Source organism: Zosterops lateralis (assembly GCF_965231275.1).
Source record: "Zosterops lateralis genome assembly, chromosome: 6".
Lineage (NCBI taxonomy): Eukaryota > Metazoa > Chordata > Aves > Passeriformes > Zosteropidae > Zosterops > Zosterops lateralis.
Window position 1 is genome coordinate 30777456 of NC_139761.1, and position 15261 is coordinate 30792716.

Consider the following 15261-nt stretch of genomic DNA (forward strand, 5'->3'; position numbering starts at 1 on the left):
GGAGAATGAGGTGCCCGGGAGACACCGGCCTGCACCACCTCAGGCACAATTTATCCTTCTGAGAAGTCCCAGATATAACGCACAAGTACAGGCCTCAAAACCTGCTTTTCTGAACCCCATGGCAGAGGTGGCTCGGGGGAAGGGCAGCAGAGCTGGCTGCCCTGGCAGGGGCCGTGTCCGGAGCCCGGGAGGTGGCTGTAGCCGCTCCAGGCCGTGTTTCCCCGCGGTGCAGCGGGACAGGCGGCGGGCAGGGCTTGGGGCCGGGAGACAAACCCAAACCCCGCCGGGGGAGGCGGAGGGAGCCCGGCGCTCCCCAGCACGGGGGCACAGGCAGAGCCGGGCTGTACGGAGGGTGACCCCAGCCACCGGTGGCTGCCCCCGGAGGGGAGGCGGCCCCGAGAGAGGGGCGGGGGCAGCCGGGGCCTCCCCCGGGCGGGCGCGGGGCGGCGGCAGCGGAACGCGGCGGCGGCGGGCGCGGGTTGCGGAGGGGCCGCTTTGGGGCGGGCACCGCTCGGCGCGGCGCCGGCATGAGGGACATACCGCCGGGCCCGGGGATGGAGAGCGACATCCTGGACGCCCTGGAGGCCTTGGGGTAACCGGGGAGCAGCGGCGGGGCCCCTGCGAACGGCGAGGGGCCGGGGGCGGGAGCGAGGGGAGGAACGGGCCCGCGGCGCGGCGGTGCCGGGGAGCCGGGCCTCGGCCGGAGCGGGGGCAGAGGGGCCCGGGCGCTCCGTACGGGGCCGGCACCGGGCAGCGGCTCGCTCCTGTGCCTGCCCGCCCCCCGCGCTGGGCCTGCCTCGGGCGCTGCGGGACGGGAAGGTGGGCGAAATTTAATTTTCAGTTGTGTTATTCACAGTACTCCACGGCAGTCACTTATTACTGTTACTGAACACTTGAGTCCACACTTGAGTTCTTTTCTGTCAGGCGTGTGTTAAGAGATCAAAGTCTGTTTTCACATGCACGTGTGAAAGTGCATGTCTCATATGTTCTTTCAAGCTGTTTTGTTTATAGATGACCAATAATTTTTTGGTGTGTTTAAAAAAAAAAAGTCCGAGTTATTCCTTGACAAAAGTAACGTAGAAAGATTGATTCCTTTAAGTGCAGTTACTGACCAGCTTAGAGTAAAATAATTTGAAAATACGTGTATTTTATGTTACCCTTACTTCTTATTACTAATGTTCATCTGTCTGTGCAGGTACACGGGTGCCCTCTTGGAGGAGGAGGCCCTGAAAAAAGCAGCAGAAAATGGATTGTCTTCACCAGAATTTTTTGAGCTTTGCATTTGGTTAGGTTCCCAGATAAAGTCACTTTGTAATATGGAAGAAAGCATCACTGCAACAGATGGTATATGAATGTTAATTTAATATTTGCTCTGTGGCTTTAGACCCATATTGTTCAGCTGATAGTGAAATTGCAGTGTTGAAGTTTACAAGAAACCTGAAAGGTAGCCAAACTCAGGCTGATGATATTTGTGTATATGTGGCTCTTAGATTAAGATTAATTAACAGTCTTGTGTTTTGAAGACTGTTTCAAAAGGGAAAAAGAAGGTGATTTGGGATGGTTTTAGATATACTAAATGTAAAGACTACATCCATGCCTGTAGTCATGTTTTGATGGCATAAACTGCAGTGGTGGGTATTTCCTGGCTGTTGGTCCAACGCACTGTGGGGATACATGAGGGGCTTGGCAGTGCTGCCTCATTATTTCTGTCAAGTGCTGGAGCTTGGATGAGATTTTATGTTATTTATGTTTTTACCAAAAAAGTAGTGGAACTAAAACCAATCACTGAAAATAATGACTCCTGTCACTTCTTCGTAAGAAAATTAGTTACATTGACACACTATTTAGTGACATAAACTGTTCACTTCCTACTGATGTTCATTTGTGTCCCTGTCTAAACAGACTGCTGTAGCATTACCTCATTCAAAGTATGACTACAAGATACTATTAGAAAGCATGTCTGCTTGTGTGTGGGACATTTTTTAGAAAAATGTTATTGGGGTAGTAGGTAGTTAGTCTTTGGGCTGTTTAAATCTGCAATATAAGTGTATGTTAAAAAAATTAGATTGTAGCTTGATGTTTCTGTAAAAAGCCATTAATTATGCATTTATTTCCATAGGTGTAAAAGATGTAGAGAGCTTCCAGCTTGAAATTAGTGGCTTTCTGAGAGAAATGGCTTGTCCATATTCGTCACTGGTGTCTGGAGACATCAAAGACAGATTAAGAGAGAAAGAAGATTGTCTTAAACTCCTGTGTGAGCAATAATAATTTTTCCCATTTCTAATACAGTATTTTATGTGCATGCTTTATCATAACTGTACAATGTACACTGAAGACTTCTTTATGTGTTTTTAAGTTGACGTGTACAGTCATTATATACCAGCTCAATATGCATCAACTCACTTGTGCAAAAGCTGTTTAACAGAAACTAAAATTTCTTTTAAAAGTATGGTGCAACCTTCTGAGGCCTCCTGATCCCTCTCTTGATCCAGTTGTTCCAGCTCACCTAAACTGAGACCTTGCTTCCTGTGTTTGTGAGAGGTTTCAGGGCAGTTTGAACAGAAATGCTGCCCAGTTTGAAGGTGCTGAAAGCAGAATTGAGAGAAACAATGTCTCAGTTTAAGTTGGACTTGGACAAAGGAGTTGCAGCAGGAACCAGTGTGATAATATGAAACCAGGCAAGGATCTTGGGGTCTGGCAGCAGAAGGGAGTTGAACAGTTAAATGCAGTGTGTAGACTGAAGGTAGGAAGTCGGGTGAGAGGAAATTGAGGTAAAGAATAGGAAATATACTGACCTGTTCAGGAGACAACTGAGAAAGTCTCCTTTTTATCATGCTTATCTTACAAATGTATATACTGTAGCTGTATTGAGAATGTCAATGCAGAAATACTTAAGTGTCTCTAAATCTGCCATTATGATGTTTTTCTCTCTAGTATTTCTAAGCACAGAACTTCAGGCTTTAAAGATACAGCAGAGCAAGAAAATGAAAGGCTGTCATTCAGAAAAGCACAGTGAAATTATTCAGGAAGTGCAAGCTATTTGTGATGCACTGGGCCTGCCAAACTCCACATCTTCTGGTATTCCTCCCTTGTTAACCAGTGTGGAACAAAAGGTATGGGCTTTTACATCTTCTCTCTATTGCTAACTGTGAGCACTGTCTATGTAAGCATTCATCTAAGAGTTAAGAGCCCAGCAGCCTCACCCATAAAAGCCCTATCTGACAAGTGCAAAAGAATTTTAATTCTGAAAGTCAGCTTAGTGTTTCAAGTTAAACTCTTTTAGTTGTGAGGTGAAGTATTCCTGCATTTCCCTGAGGTTGCAGTGTACCTGATCAGACATACTTTTCCATGCAAATTCAAGGTAGAAGTTTTCCCCTTACCCATTCAAATGTGCTGTAGCAAGCAGAAAACTTGGGGTAATGACTGCTTGTGCATTTATATACCTGTAGTCATTTCTGGGATGTATTTAAATTGAATATCCAAAACTTAAATTAGTTCTTTTTAGTTTATTTCTTAATTGCAAGTATGAATTCATTGCTGGTATTGCCTTAGCTGCAGAAGAGAATGAAAATGCTTGAATTGCCAGTATTCAGGGAATAGACCAACTTAAACCTTAGTCTGCAAGATAGTTCTTTCTGTTGTGAACCTCCAGGTTCTAAGTCATTTCACTGATGTAATCCTTAATCTGATTTCCTTACTGAAGAAAGTAAATAGGCTCTTGAGGTGGAATTTGCCTTCTAATTCGTCAGCTAAAACTTTTGCTCTTTATCTCTCTCTAGTGTTTGGGGAGAGAGTGACTGATCCCCCCCTTAAGGGTGGAATAAAAACTCCCTTTGCTTCTGAGTCTTTGAATTTAATAATTTTACATGATTGTGCTTGTTTTTTTCCTTCTTCCTCATCAACCAGTGGGCAGTTGAATATTCAGAGATTTTGAGGAGAGGGCCTGTTACTTGCATGATTTTCTTGCATCTGTCTTAAGCATGACGAGACAGAACCTTTAGTAAGTTAATTTATAAAAGACATCACCCAAGTGCAAATGGAACTGCCCATTCCTACACTCAAGCTGTGCTTGATCTATTTAGTTCAGAGGAAATCTTTACATTCAGTAAATATTTTTGAAGGGATGAATAAACAATTCTAGCACTGTTCTGGGAATGAAAATGTCGGAGTTCCAGCTGATAACTAATAGCCTGATTCTGCTTATCTCTCTCAGTGTTAGCTGTGTTTATACTCATGTGTGTTTATAGGCTGCAGCCATCACCAGGGGCTTTCCTTGCTCAATTCCTTGCTTCACTTCTCAGGTACAGATTTAGTTTCATCCCGTTACAGGGAGAGGACTCCAGTTCCACAGTTGAGAGACACAAGACAGACCTGGAGCACCACTTCCTTCATACACACGTAGGGATACTGGAATGTTTGCTCTGAATTATTAGACACCTGGTGCCTGCCACCTTTTGCAAAATCCAGCATTTCCTATCAGACAGCATCACAGGCTTGAATTGTGCATAGTGTTGCCATCTCAGTTTGTATAAACTGTTACACTTCCAGAAGTACTAAAATGAGCCGAATTATAAAAGCGTTTTATCTTTAATTTTGGTGGTTTGTTTTTTTTTTTAATAGTGCTGTCTGGACTATTTTCCAGTAGTTTTTAGATTCTGTCAGTTCCACAGTGGTTATACCACTTGTTCTCATTTCAGAGCAGAGAGAGGTGACAAAAAACTTTATTCATCTTCTGTGACTCCAAATTAATAGTGTAATTTGTTCTCTGTGTGTTTCATCCTTTACAAAAAAAGAATTTTTTTTCTTACTTTGCAGGAGATTTCATAGAATTTCTGCTATGTGTTTACTTGTCTGTCATCCATTACTTTAATATAGGACAAGTTTGGAGTTATTTTGATAGATGACAGAATTAGAGATCTACACTTAAAGGTATAGCTTTAGAAAGGTGGTGCCACCAATTAAAACAATTAAAGTTCATTGGCTTCATAAACATTTTTTAAGAGCGTCATTTTGTTACTTTTTTTAACATACTCACAGAAATTCACTTGAAATAATTCATTTATTTTTCCAAATATTTTTTGTCTTTTGATTTAATTAGATTCTGCATGAAATTGCACTGTTGATATTTAGTATAATACAGACTGATCTAGTATTTTTATTTAGCATATCTTCAAATGTATCTGCAGCATTTCAACATGTCTACTCTTTGTCTCTGTCTAGCATCTTCAGCATTGTCAGTAGCTGTGGGAGTAGTTCTGAGAATAGTTTGGCTGTGCAGCAGCAACCTACCAAAGGCCAGATCACACATTGTATTTTGGTATGGAATATTAGAATGTTTATTGTTTTAAGTGATTTTTCCAGTTTATTTAGGAGACTAGTATGAAATCAGGATTGCTGTCTTCATTCAAAATGAGTTTTATAGTAGCTCAAACTTTGAATGTACAATCGTAGCAAGTATCTTTGGCATCTCCTGTAATTACCTAGGGTAGTGGTTATCAATATACCTAAGAAAATGAGAGATAAATTGACAGTATTGCAGCCTTCTACCACTCAGTATATCTTATTTTATTATATAGTACTGAAAATATAATAGTAATTTTTCAGTTGTTTAAGATGCTGTTCCCTTGTAAAGTGTATTTACAAAGGGAGAATCTAGGAGGCAGTCTGAAATTTAGTGCTAAAACCTCCATAAATTCTAAAGGAACATGGATGAAAGATTCAGAAAAGTTCATGCCAGTGTTATGCTTTGTAGCTAGTGCTTACATCTGGCTGTTATCCAGTCAAGATAGTGTGAATTTCACACCTAATTACAAAGTGACATTCTCATACTGTTTATTTGAAAAAGCTTTTAATGTGATATTATTCAAAAGACTTCTGAACTTTTTTTGCCCACATTATTAAAAGTACTCCACTACTTTTCACATATCAGTAGAATGAAAAGAAACTACAAAGGGCTGCTGAACAAACTAAGGCAAAATTAAGCTAACATAAAACTTAAGTGAAATGTGAGAATAATATTTTTTTAAATATTTGGGTATACATCCTAGAATTTATGAATATTTAAATTAATGTGTTTCATTTAACTGTTGATCTGTAGTAATTTTAGAGATGTAATGGTGCCTGGACAATAAGTATTAATGTAACTGCAGGGAACAAGATCTTAGAGTTGTCCTGTTCACCAGACATCAGGGTCAAACAAAAATGTATTTAAAGTTAGATAAACACTGAATTTATCTGCAGGTAATGAAAGAGAGGCTTAAAAATATTTTGTGCTTAAGATTTTAGGTGATCTCTCTGCAACTGTACAGTACACTTTATGACTAAGTAAGGCAACATTCTTTCCTCGAAGTGTTGCTATTTAAAATTAATAACATGACACCTTTCCGCAGGTCAAATTTTTCCAAAATCTCAAAAAACCCTGGAGGTGCATAAATATCTGATGTTTTTCTGTGCACAAGGTGTTAAATGTAAAAATTACAGCTTGGTTTTGATGGAAGATGAGGATATTTAATAAATACATTGAATATGGTAATGAAATGCAAGCTAAATTATGTTTTCAGTAGTAAAATTACAAAACAAATGAGAAATGTCACTTTCAATAAAGATATACTTTAGATATACTGTATTCTACTTTAACAGTAGAATAACTGTTTATTTTTATACAGCAGATTTGAATTTGGTATTTTTGTCTCAAGGAGATCCAACGGCTTATTTGTTTTCATTTTATATTTAGAGAGTGTGTGAACTCCCAAAGCAATCCCATAAATTCTTAGTGTTACCAAGGTCATTGATTACACAGTATGTCAAATAGTCAAATATACTTGTCTGCATCTAGTTTTAATTATTTGGTTGGCTTTTTACACCTGATTGTGTAAAAATGTTAGGATGATTTGGCTGTTACAATTTGGTTTATGTTTCTTTGGGTATGTTTTCACTGCTCTTTTTTTCTGGGCACTGCCTTTGTTTTTTGTTCCCACTTACATGTGCAGACTTCTTTCTGGGTTATGGTGGGTTTTTTTAAACTCCTGCATATCCTTCTCAATCCAGGGCGACTGTCATGTGTGGGAATATGGGTTATAGCATAGATTCTCACATCCATTATATTCTTGTCCTCTGGCAGAGCCTTGTGTGTCAGAGTTTCTGTGCTCATTCCTCTGTGACCAGTCATGGCTGGACAGTGTATTCTGCAGCTGTGGGGCACCTCAGCTTATTTCACCATTATAGCTGTAGGATTTCCCCATGAGCCCTGCTGATGGGAGTGAGGAATAAGTGGAGATTCACTCATCTGAATATGGCTTTACAGTATGTCAAAAACATAGACCAGTTCATCAGTGAAGAGATTCCTCCTTAACTGTTACTGATTAATAAAGCTGGACTGGATAAAAATTACACAGGTAGTCTCTTTAACTTTGAAAGAAAATGTTGCAGAAATTCGGGGGCAGTTTCTCAGTCCATAAAGGATTGTTTCATTTAGCTGCTCTTGTTTCTTTTAGTTCTGATTTTCATTGATTATCTTCCTTAATTGTTCTTTCTAAATTTCCTTTCACTTCTCAGTTCCTGGAAATCAGCAGTATGCAGCAGTGATTGACTAGTGATGGCAGAATGTGTGGCTTTTGTATGTGGAGCCCAGTGTTGCATTTACCTCTTAAGCTGCACACTTACAATAATTCACTGGTTTTCAGATCTTCTTTGACACTCTAACTGTAAATAACATTGAGAATTTTTCATTTTGTTGTATTGGTTTTTGTTTCAGCAGCTGGTCTCATTTTGATAGACTATTCCTTTCAGCCTTTGAGGTAATATTTGTGACCTCAATGGTGTATGAATAGACACCTCTTGCCCAATAGAATTTTTACTTTGTCTGCTGTTCATTCCTTCTTCTATACTGATTACTGATCTGTTCATCTCTTGCTGTCATGCTGATCTTATTCTATTGCTGATTATTAACTTTAGCTTTTGATTCTTCAGACATTTATTTAAATTCAAACATAGTTTGTGCTTAGTTACATTTGCATTTTGCAGTGGAATATGGCACCATGTACGTGCTTCAGTAAAAAAAAACAAACTTCTAAAAACATTTAGAAGACAGACAGCCTTGGAGTGTTTTTTGTAAAGAAAAAGGTTATAGAAAAGCAAGAATTATCAGAGAAAGTGGAGTGTTGGGGTTAGTATGGTATGTGGAACTGAACTTCACCCCTTATTGTAACTTCTTTTGGTATGAATGGAAAAATAATAATAATAAGGAGTATTATAGGAATTAGATTGCCACTGTTCAGGTACTACTAGGTTGTTTTTTCTAATAGAGTCAAAACAGTGTTTCCCTTAATTTGGTCACTGCACAATATATTTACCTCAAACTTTTTCTGGAATATTGTGTTTTTAGCCTGCCAGAGTGCTGCCTAGCGATGATGTAAAAAGAAAGAACAAAATACCTTGGTTTTTACACAAAATTTGAGATCGGATTTTTTCTTCATATACGCAAAAAAAATAAAAAAATTGAGATAAATACAAAAATCCTAACATATGAGAGTTGATTTTCTAAATATTTCTTTTAACAATCAACTAGGTGCTCTAGAATTTGATTTTTGACTTCTGGAAATTTTTTTTAGAGCAATCAGTAGAGATGATATTTCTGTAACATGTGAAGCTCAGAACTGAGCTTTGAGCCGTGCCTTTATGACAAATGTAATGTAAATGCCTATGTGCCCGCATGCAGTCTTACAATCCTTGCAAATATATCCAATGGCAGTCCCCAGTTACAGGTTTTGCTGTAGATCATGAACCTTAATCCTTCCTTTGCATATAAAAGAAAATTAACTCTAGTTTTACTCATTTTGCTTGGTTCCCCATGCTTATTTACTAAAGCAAATGAAGATGTAGTTCTCTCCATCAGACTGTACAAAACTCGGAGGAATAATAAATAATAAATGCATGCAGTCAACTCCAGCTGAAAAATCGGTTGGATTATGTTCAAGTCATGTACAAGTGTTGTGGACATTCATGGTAATGATTTTAGAAGAGCTTTGCTAAAGGAAGTTCACTCAAGAAGAGGAGTCGAGGTTTCTTGTAATAATGCAGTGGTGTTTGGAAGGTAGAGAGAGCATATTTCATCTCTAATCATTGAGGGCAAGAACTAGTGGAAGAAGTATAAGCAAATTTGATTTGGAGTGAATGCAAAAGTCTTAAACATAATGTTAGCTGGAACCAATTATAGGATTAAAATAAAAGGTAATGACATACCTATCATCCTGCCTTTCTTAATAGCACCCATCACCAGATTTTTTTGTAGCCCAGTTCTGTTGCCAACATTTGGCAAACTCCAGATTTCCAGTTGTTGTAGGTACAACAGGTAGTAGTATCTAAAATGAGTAATTTAGCTAGTCCTGCTTGCTGTATGCACTTAATAAATTTGCTGTATAACTATTGTTCTCTTAATGGAAAGAGAAGTGATGTGCCATAAAATATTTTTGTATAGAGGCTGGTCATATAAAAGTGTTCAGGAAATCTTTTTATAGTGGATCTTAAGCCAGAAGATGTGTATCTATTTTCATGAGTCTGCTAAAACAAATGTGCTGTGTTTAATCTTCCAAGTAGCAAAATGAGATTGTAACAAATTATACTGAAATAAATCTAAATATCATTTGTGTTCTGAGATGTATGTGTTTTTTTCAGATAAAGGACATTCTCTCAAAAGTTAAAAATAACTATGTGGGGAAATCGCTGCTAACAAAACCTCTGAACTCTGACCAAGTGGTAAAGAAAAGTTTTTCCATTTCTTTCAGTATTTAACAAGATGGTCAAAATAAATGCATATTGCTTCATTTAGCTTTGCCTTTTTACAGTCACTGCTCTGTTGCTGAATATTAATATTAAAATTCAATTGCTAAATACTAACAATAATAATCAGATACTTCCAGAACTGACATTATAAAACAGACCTTGTGTTGATTCGTCCATTGTTCACTTTCAAATCATTTTGTATATTCATACTGCTGTAGCATTACATAGATGCTGTGTAGTTTATAGTGGTCACCTCGGGACAGACATCTTAGTTGATGGATGAATTGACTTCCATAACTTTATATATTTGACTGTTTGAATTTCTTATTGTAACACTCCAGGAAAGATTGGAAAAAATCAATGATGCTCTTTGCAGTGAGTATGAGTGTCGACGGCGGATGTTGATGAAGAGGCTTGACGTGACTGTGCAGTCTTTTGGCTGGTCTGACAGAGCAAAGGTAAACTTGATGTATTTTTTGCTTCCTGTAGGTGGGAGTCTGCTACTGTTCCTCAGAGTTTCCTACAGAATATGTATACCATGTAAATATACAAATACACTTCCATCACTGTTACCTTTTTTCCAACCTGTTTCTCCAAGTTGTAATATCCAAGTCCTAGGTATTGAGGAAGGAGATGAATTTAATCAGATGGCACAGTCCATCCTTTGTGACTGTTTATAGCTTCACAATTAGAAATTCTAGCATCTTTTGTTGGGGTTTCTCACTTTAATTAAAGTTCCTATCTCCCTGTTTTCTCTTCTGTATCTCACACCTTCCAGTGAAGTAAACTAGGGGGGAACGTCAGCACTTCTCATGCAGATGCAAAAATAAGACAAACTTTGGGCCTTAACGTAGATTGGATGTAAAAACTGACTTTTGATAAAGTCTCTGAGGTTACAGTGACTGCCCCCTATCTTGGATTCAGTGCTACTAGATGAGCACCTGTGCAGTCAAACAGGTTATATGAATAGTAGCTTGTGTGAGAAAAATCACACAATTGCTTGTAATCCTTCAAGTCACTAAAAATTCCAAAGCACTTCTCTGTATTTGTTCTGCTGGTATTGCTTTAATTGTGATAATTTTATTTGTACTATTTCCTAGAACTCTGTATTATTAAAAAATAGTCATGATATTTCCAAGCTGGAAATAGATCTTGTTTGTATCCAAAAGAGTAGGTAGGATACATGAAGTTTGTAATTTGATGAAAACACATGTGAGAAGCTGGAGGCAGATGTTTTTGTTCATAAGCTGGCAAGATCAGCTTTCTTTCCAAAGGTTTCTTTAGAAAGCTTAACATGGATAAATCTTAAAACTTGGAAAGCTTACTGAAAGTATGGATTGTTACAAGTCTTGGTGATGTCACAACTTGTCATTGACACATGCAGGATCAGCTTCATGAAGTTCACAAAGTATCACTGGAAGCCGCGAGTCTAGGTGTAGTCTGTGCTGCATCAGAATAGCTCACTGTTTAATTTCTGAAGGGGCTGTGAAAGCTTTTATGCTGCAAGAAAGGAAGAGGGGGGCATTTAGCTCAGAGAAGCCAGGAGATGTCCCTACTTGTATAACTTCCTTACAGCTGTGCCAGTACAATTATGTATCTTCAAATTGAAACTTTGCTTCTAAAATGCAGTTGATGTGACTGATGACTAACTTAAGCAGACTAAAACTTTGTCACTTGCTGTTCTTCCATTCAAACAATGTGAAAAACAGTGAATGCCCTTTTGAAATAGAACAATAGTTTAAAAAGATTTTTGGTGACAAAGTAGTCAGTTGATTCATTTTCCTGTCATATAAAGGCTGTTGATGTGAAATATATGCAGTTACAGAAGTAACCAGGCTACATACTAATTCAAAATTACATACTGTTTTCAATCTTTTCTTTTTTTCCCCTATTTCTCTTGAAGGGATATTCATAACTTCTTTGAGAAGGTTTTGGGGATCGGAAATGTTCTGGCATTGATGTAATTTAGAGATTTTTTTTTTTAAGCCAGAAGACAAATTGCTGTCTTTTTACAATTTGTTTGCTTACCTTTTTTTCCCCACCATTTAATAGATATTGATAACGTTTCTCTGCTTTTGATGATGTGGTATTTTGGGGATTTTTTTTTTGGTTTTCTGTAACTTGTTCAGTCTCCAAGACAGGTAAGTTTGGAGACTGAAATGGGTTCACAAATGATGGAGTAATTCCCTAGGAAAACAGTCTTGTAAAGGTTCAGCACATATTGTCTGATCTAGCCAATATCATTTGTTTTATTTCACTCTGAAGGTCATTCTAGATTTTCCCAGAAAGTGTATTTATTTTTCTTTTCTGCTAAATAAATGAAGCATCAGAGCATGTGTGGAAAAAAACTAATGTTGTCCCCTGCTCAGCCTCACTCTTTCATGGCTTGCATAAGTGTTTTGCTGCATTGATATATTTTCAGTTTTTTTCCACAAATTTACCCTACTTGGAAGCTGCTCTGTTTTCATCATGTTTAGAAGCAATCTGTTGAATATGGTTATGTAAAGCTCTTGAGAGATCAGTATGGACTCCTTAAGTTTTAGTCTGTAAACATGTTGGAAAACATTAAAAGAATCTGTTTGATGCCAGTGGATGCAGGCCTTTGTTTTGTACTGGTGCTAAGTTTCAGCATCAATTAAACATAATCAGCAGTGCTTTCTGTGTAATAGCTCCACCAGCTGGAAGAGAACTGGTGATAACTGATGCTATGTTTTGCATATAATTTGTATTTTCAGAAGCTACACCTTGTGTTCAAAGTGAAACTTACTGAGACCACCACATGGTTGGTAGTCGGTCTGTTGGTGTGTTTGATACCTGGCAAGTAAGTTGTGTTTGCTGTTATCCTTTAGGTAAAAACAGATGAAATAGCACGGATCTATCAGCCCAAGCGCTATGCCTTGTCTCCAAAGTCCACCATTACATTAGCTCATCTTCTTGCTGCTCGTGATGATCTGTCCAAGATCATAAGGACAAGTAGTGGATCAACACGGGAGAAGACTGCCTGTGCTATCAACAAGGTATGCTTTTCTGGCATGTGATAAATGGACATGGGCATTTACAGACCTATCAAAAGAAATCCTGCAATTATACTGGTTTTGCTTGGCACTTCAGTTTCATTTTTTCCATTTAAGAAAGGAAGGTTTGCAGTATTCCAGTAAATACTGCAGAAAATCCTTTTTTTGTCTTCCTAGACTGTCAGTCATGCAACAGGATGAAACAGATAGATGAAACATGTAGATGGGGGGAACAGTGTGGGGGGTGTACGTGTGTGTGTAAATGACCTGTTGAGATCAGTGGAACTGCACATCTCAAGGATATATGTAAGCATTTATGGTATCAGTTCCTGGGCTACCTTGCCAGGATATTATTGTTTGGTTTGTAAACTCGCATCTCTAGTTCATCAGTGTATTATAAATAATGAAAGTTTCCATAGAAATGACATTTGGCTGCAAAGTAAAATTACCTGGTTTGGCTGCAGTAATGAATCAACATTGTGCTGCTTTCTTGTGTGTGATAAAAGCTGAAGCTTGCAAGCAGTGGCATGAGTTTCACCATTCAAATGGTGACTAAACTGCTTTTATTGATCCTGTATTTACAGATATTTCTAATGTTTTTTGCTTCATTTAGATACTCTTCAATATGTTTAGATCCTTAACATTCTGAAATTTCGTAATTGTTGTAGGATCTCAGAGAAAGGTGGGACGTTTTTCTTGAGAGGGCTTTAGTTGGAGTGCCTGGGACTGATCAGGGAATGTCAACATTGATCACACAGAGTTTAGGAAATATGAAAGCGACAACAAAAGGACCTACTCGGATGCATCTTTGTTCTTCAAATATTTGTTTTGTTTTAACTTTTGTTTAACTCTCCAGTGCAGAGTTTCTCTTTTTGTACATTGAGTAATAACTGCCATAGTCAAGGTGCCTTTTTTTTTTTCCTTTTCTTGGAAGTGTTACTGCAGCCTATTGCATATTTTGGTCATTCCAGTTCTTTACTGAGTGTCAGCAGTTTCTCATGTTAGGCATACTGGTGTTCCTTTGAGAATTGCACATCAATTTGCCAGTTTGTTTTTTGCTGGCTGATTGGGTTTAAACTTGAAGAGCTACATTATAAGGAGTCTTTTCTATATGAATATGCATGTATGTTTATATATCTTATATATGAAATATGTATATTGCTTATTGCAATACTAATACTTCAGGTATGCAGTTTTCTTCATAAAAAATTCACAAAAATAATATGAGCCAGCTAGCTGCAGTTTTTTCTGTTTTAGAGGTGAAAAATGACAACACTTTCAGAGTTGTGTTGTGGTGTTACAAGAACAGGAGATAGTGATTCTACTGTCAAGTACTGCACTGAGAGGCCAAATTTCCTGAAAACAGCAGGCAGCATTTCTCTGTCCACAGGAGAAAATCCTGTGTCACTTCAAGTTATTACTACTGTTTTTCAACCCTGAAAATGACCTATCTTTCCATCCAGGTTCTGATGGGGAGGGTTCCTGACCGTGGAGGCAGACCAACAGAGATTGAACCACCTCCTCCCGAAATGCCTCCGTGGCAGAAAAGACAAGAAGGTGGTGGAAGAGGAGGCTGGGGGGGTGGCGGTGGTGGAAGGGGTAACTGGGGGGGTGGAGGGGGTAGGGGAGGAGGAGGTGGAGGTTTCAGAGGTGGTGGAAGGGGTGGGGGTGGCTTCCAGGGTGGGGGTGGCTTCCAGGGTGGAGGTGGCTACCAAGGTGGAGGTGGCTTCCAGGGTGGCAGGGGAGGTTACGGTGGCAGGGGAGGCTATGGTGATCCCTATGGTGGGAGAGGAGGGGGAGGATACCGGAGATACTGAAGTACCATAAATCTGAACAGAGTAACTGGCAGAATATAGTGGTGTTTACTGGTAGTAGGAATTTAGATTATGTTGACTTGGGTTTAGGTTAGAATTAAGTATGACCATAGGAGTAATTTCATTAGACCAACTGATGTTCTCCCTGAGTTCTTTTAGTTAACTGAACAGAAGTTTTATACTAAAATCTGATGACTGAAGTCTTTGTTTTTCATACTGCTTATATGGTGTTTTTTATTATGTCATTTTATTTAAAATAAGTTTCAGAAAACTGAATAAAACCCTTTTTAAACAACCAAAAATATATTAATGGTCAGACCTCTCTAATTATTGCATGTTGCATATCTCCTCTCCTGCTCCAAAATGCTGTGTATAAAAAACAAAGTAGGCCTAAGAATTGAATGAAACCACTTTTAAAAGACTCAAAAATGCTGCTTTCAGGCTTGTTCTCTTCATCTCATTGTTTATCATTCATAGTTTTCATGTGGGACATGTAAATGAATTTTAATTTCAAATGTTAAAATCCTTAAGGCTTTGGTCAAAATTATTCAATTAGATTTATTTATTCTTGCAGAACTTCACATTATAGTAACATTGTGAATTAATACTCTACACAAATTAATCAAATCAGAGGGTTTTTGTGTTCATAATGT

At 38.4% G+C, this 15261-nt stretch overlaps 1 protein-coding gene across 1 annotated transcript; it reads left to right on the forward strand.

The window, feature by feature from the left end:
• The first annotated feature begins 489 nt into the window (after positions 1 to 489).
• On the forward strand, positions 490 to 14912 carry FAM98B (family with sequence similarity 98 member B). Its single transcript, XM_083863435.1, has 8 exons — positions 490 to 592; positions 1196 to 1344; positions 2120 to 2254; positions 2935 to 3113; positions 9673 to 9753; positions 10122 to 10238; positions 12630 to 12797; positions 14258 to 14912. The coding sequence occupies exons 1-8, from the start codon at positions 528 to 530 to the stop codon at positions 14609 to 14611; spliced, it is 1248 nt and encodes a 415-aa protein (XP_083719561.1). The 5' UTR covers positions 490 to 527; the 3' UTR covers positions 14612 to 14912.
• Positions 14913 to 15261: the final 349 nt, after the last annotated feature.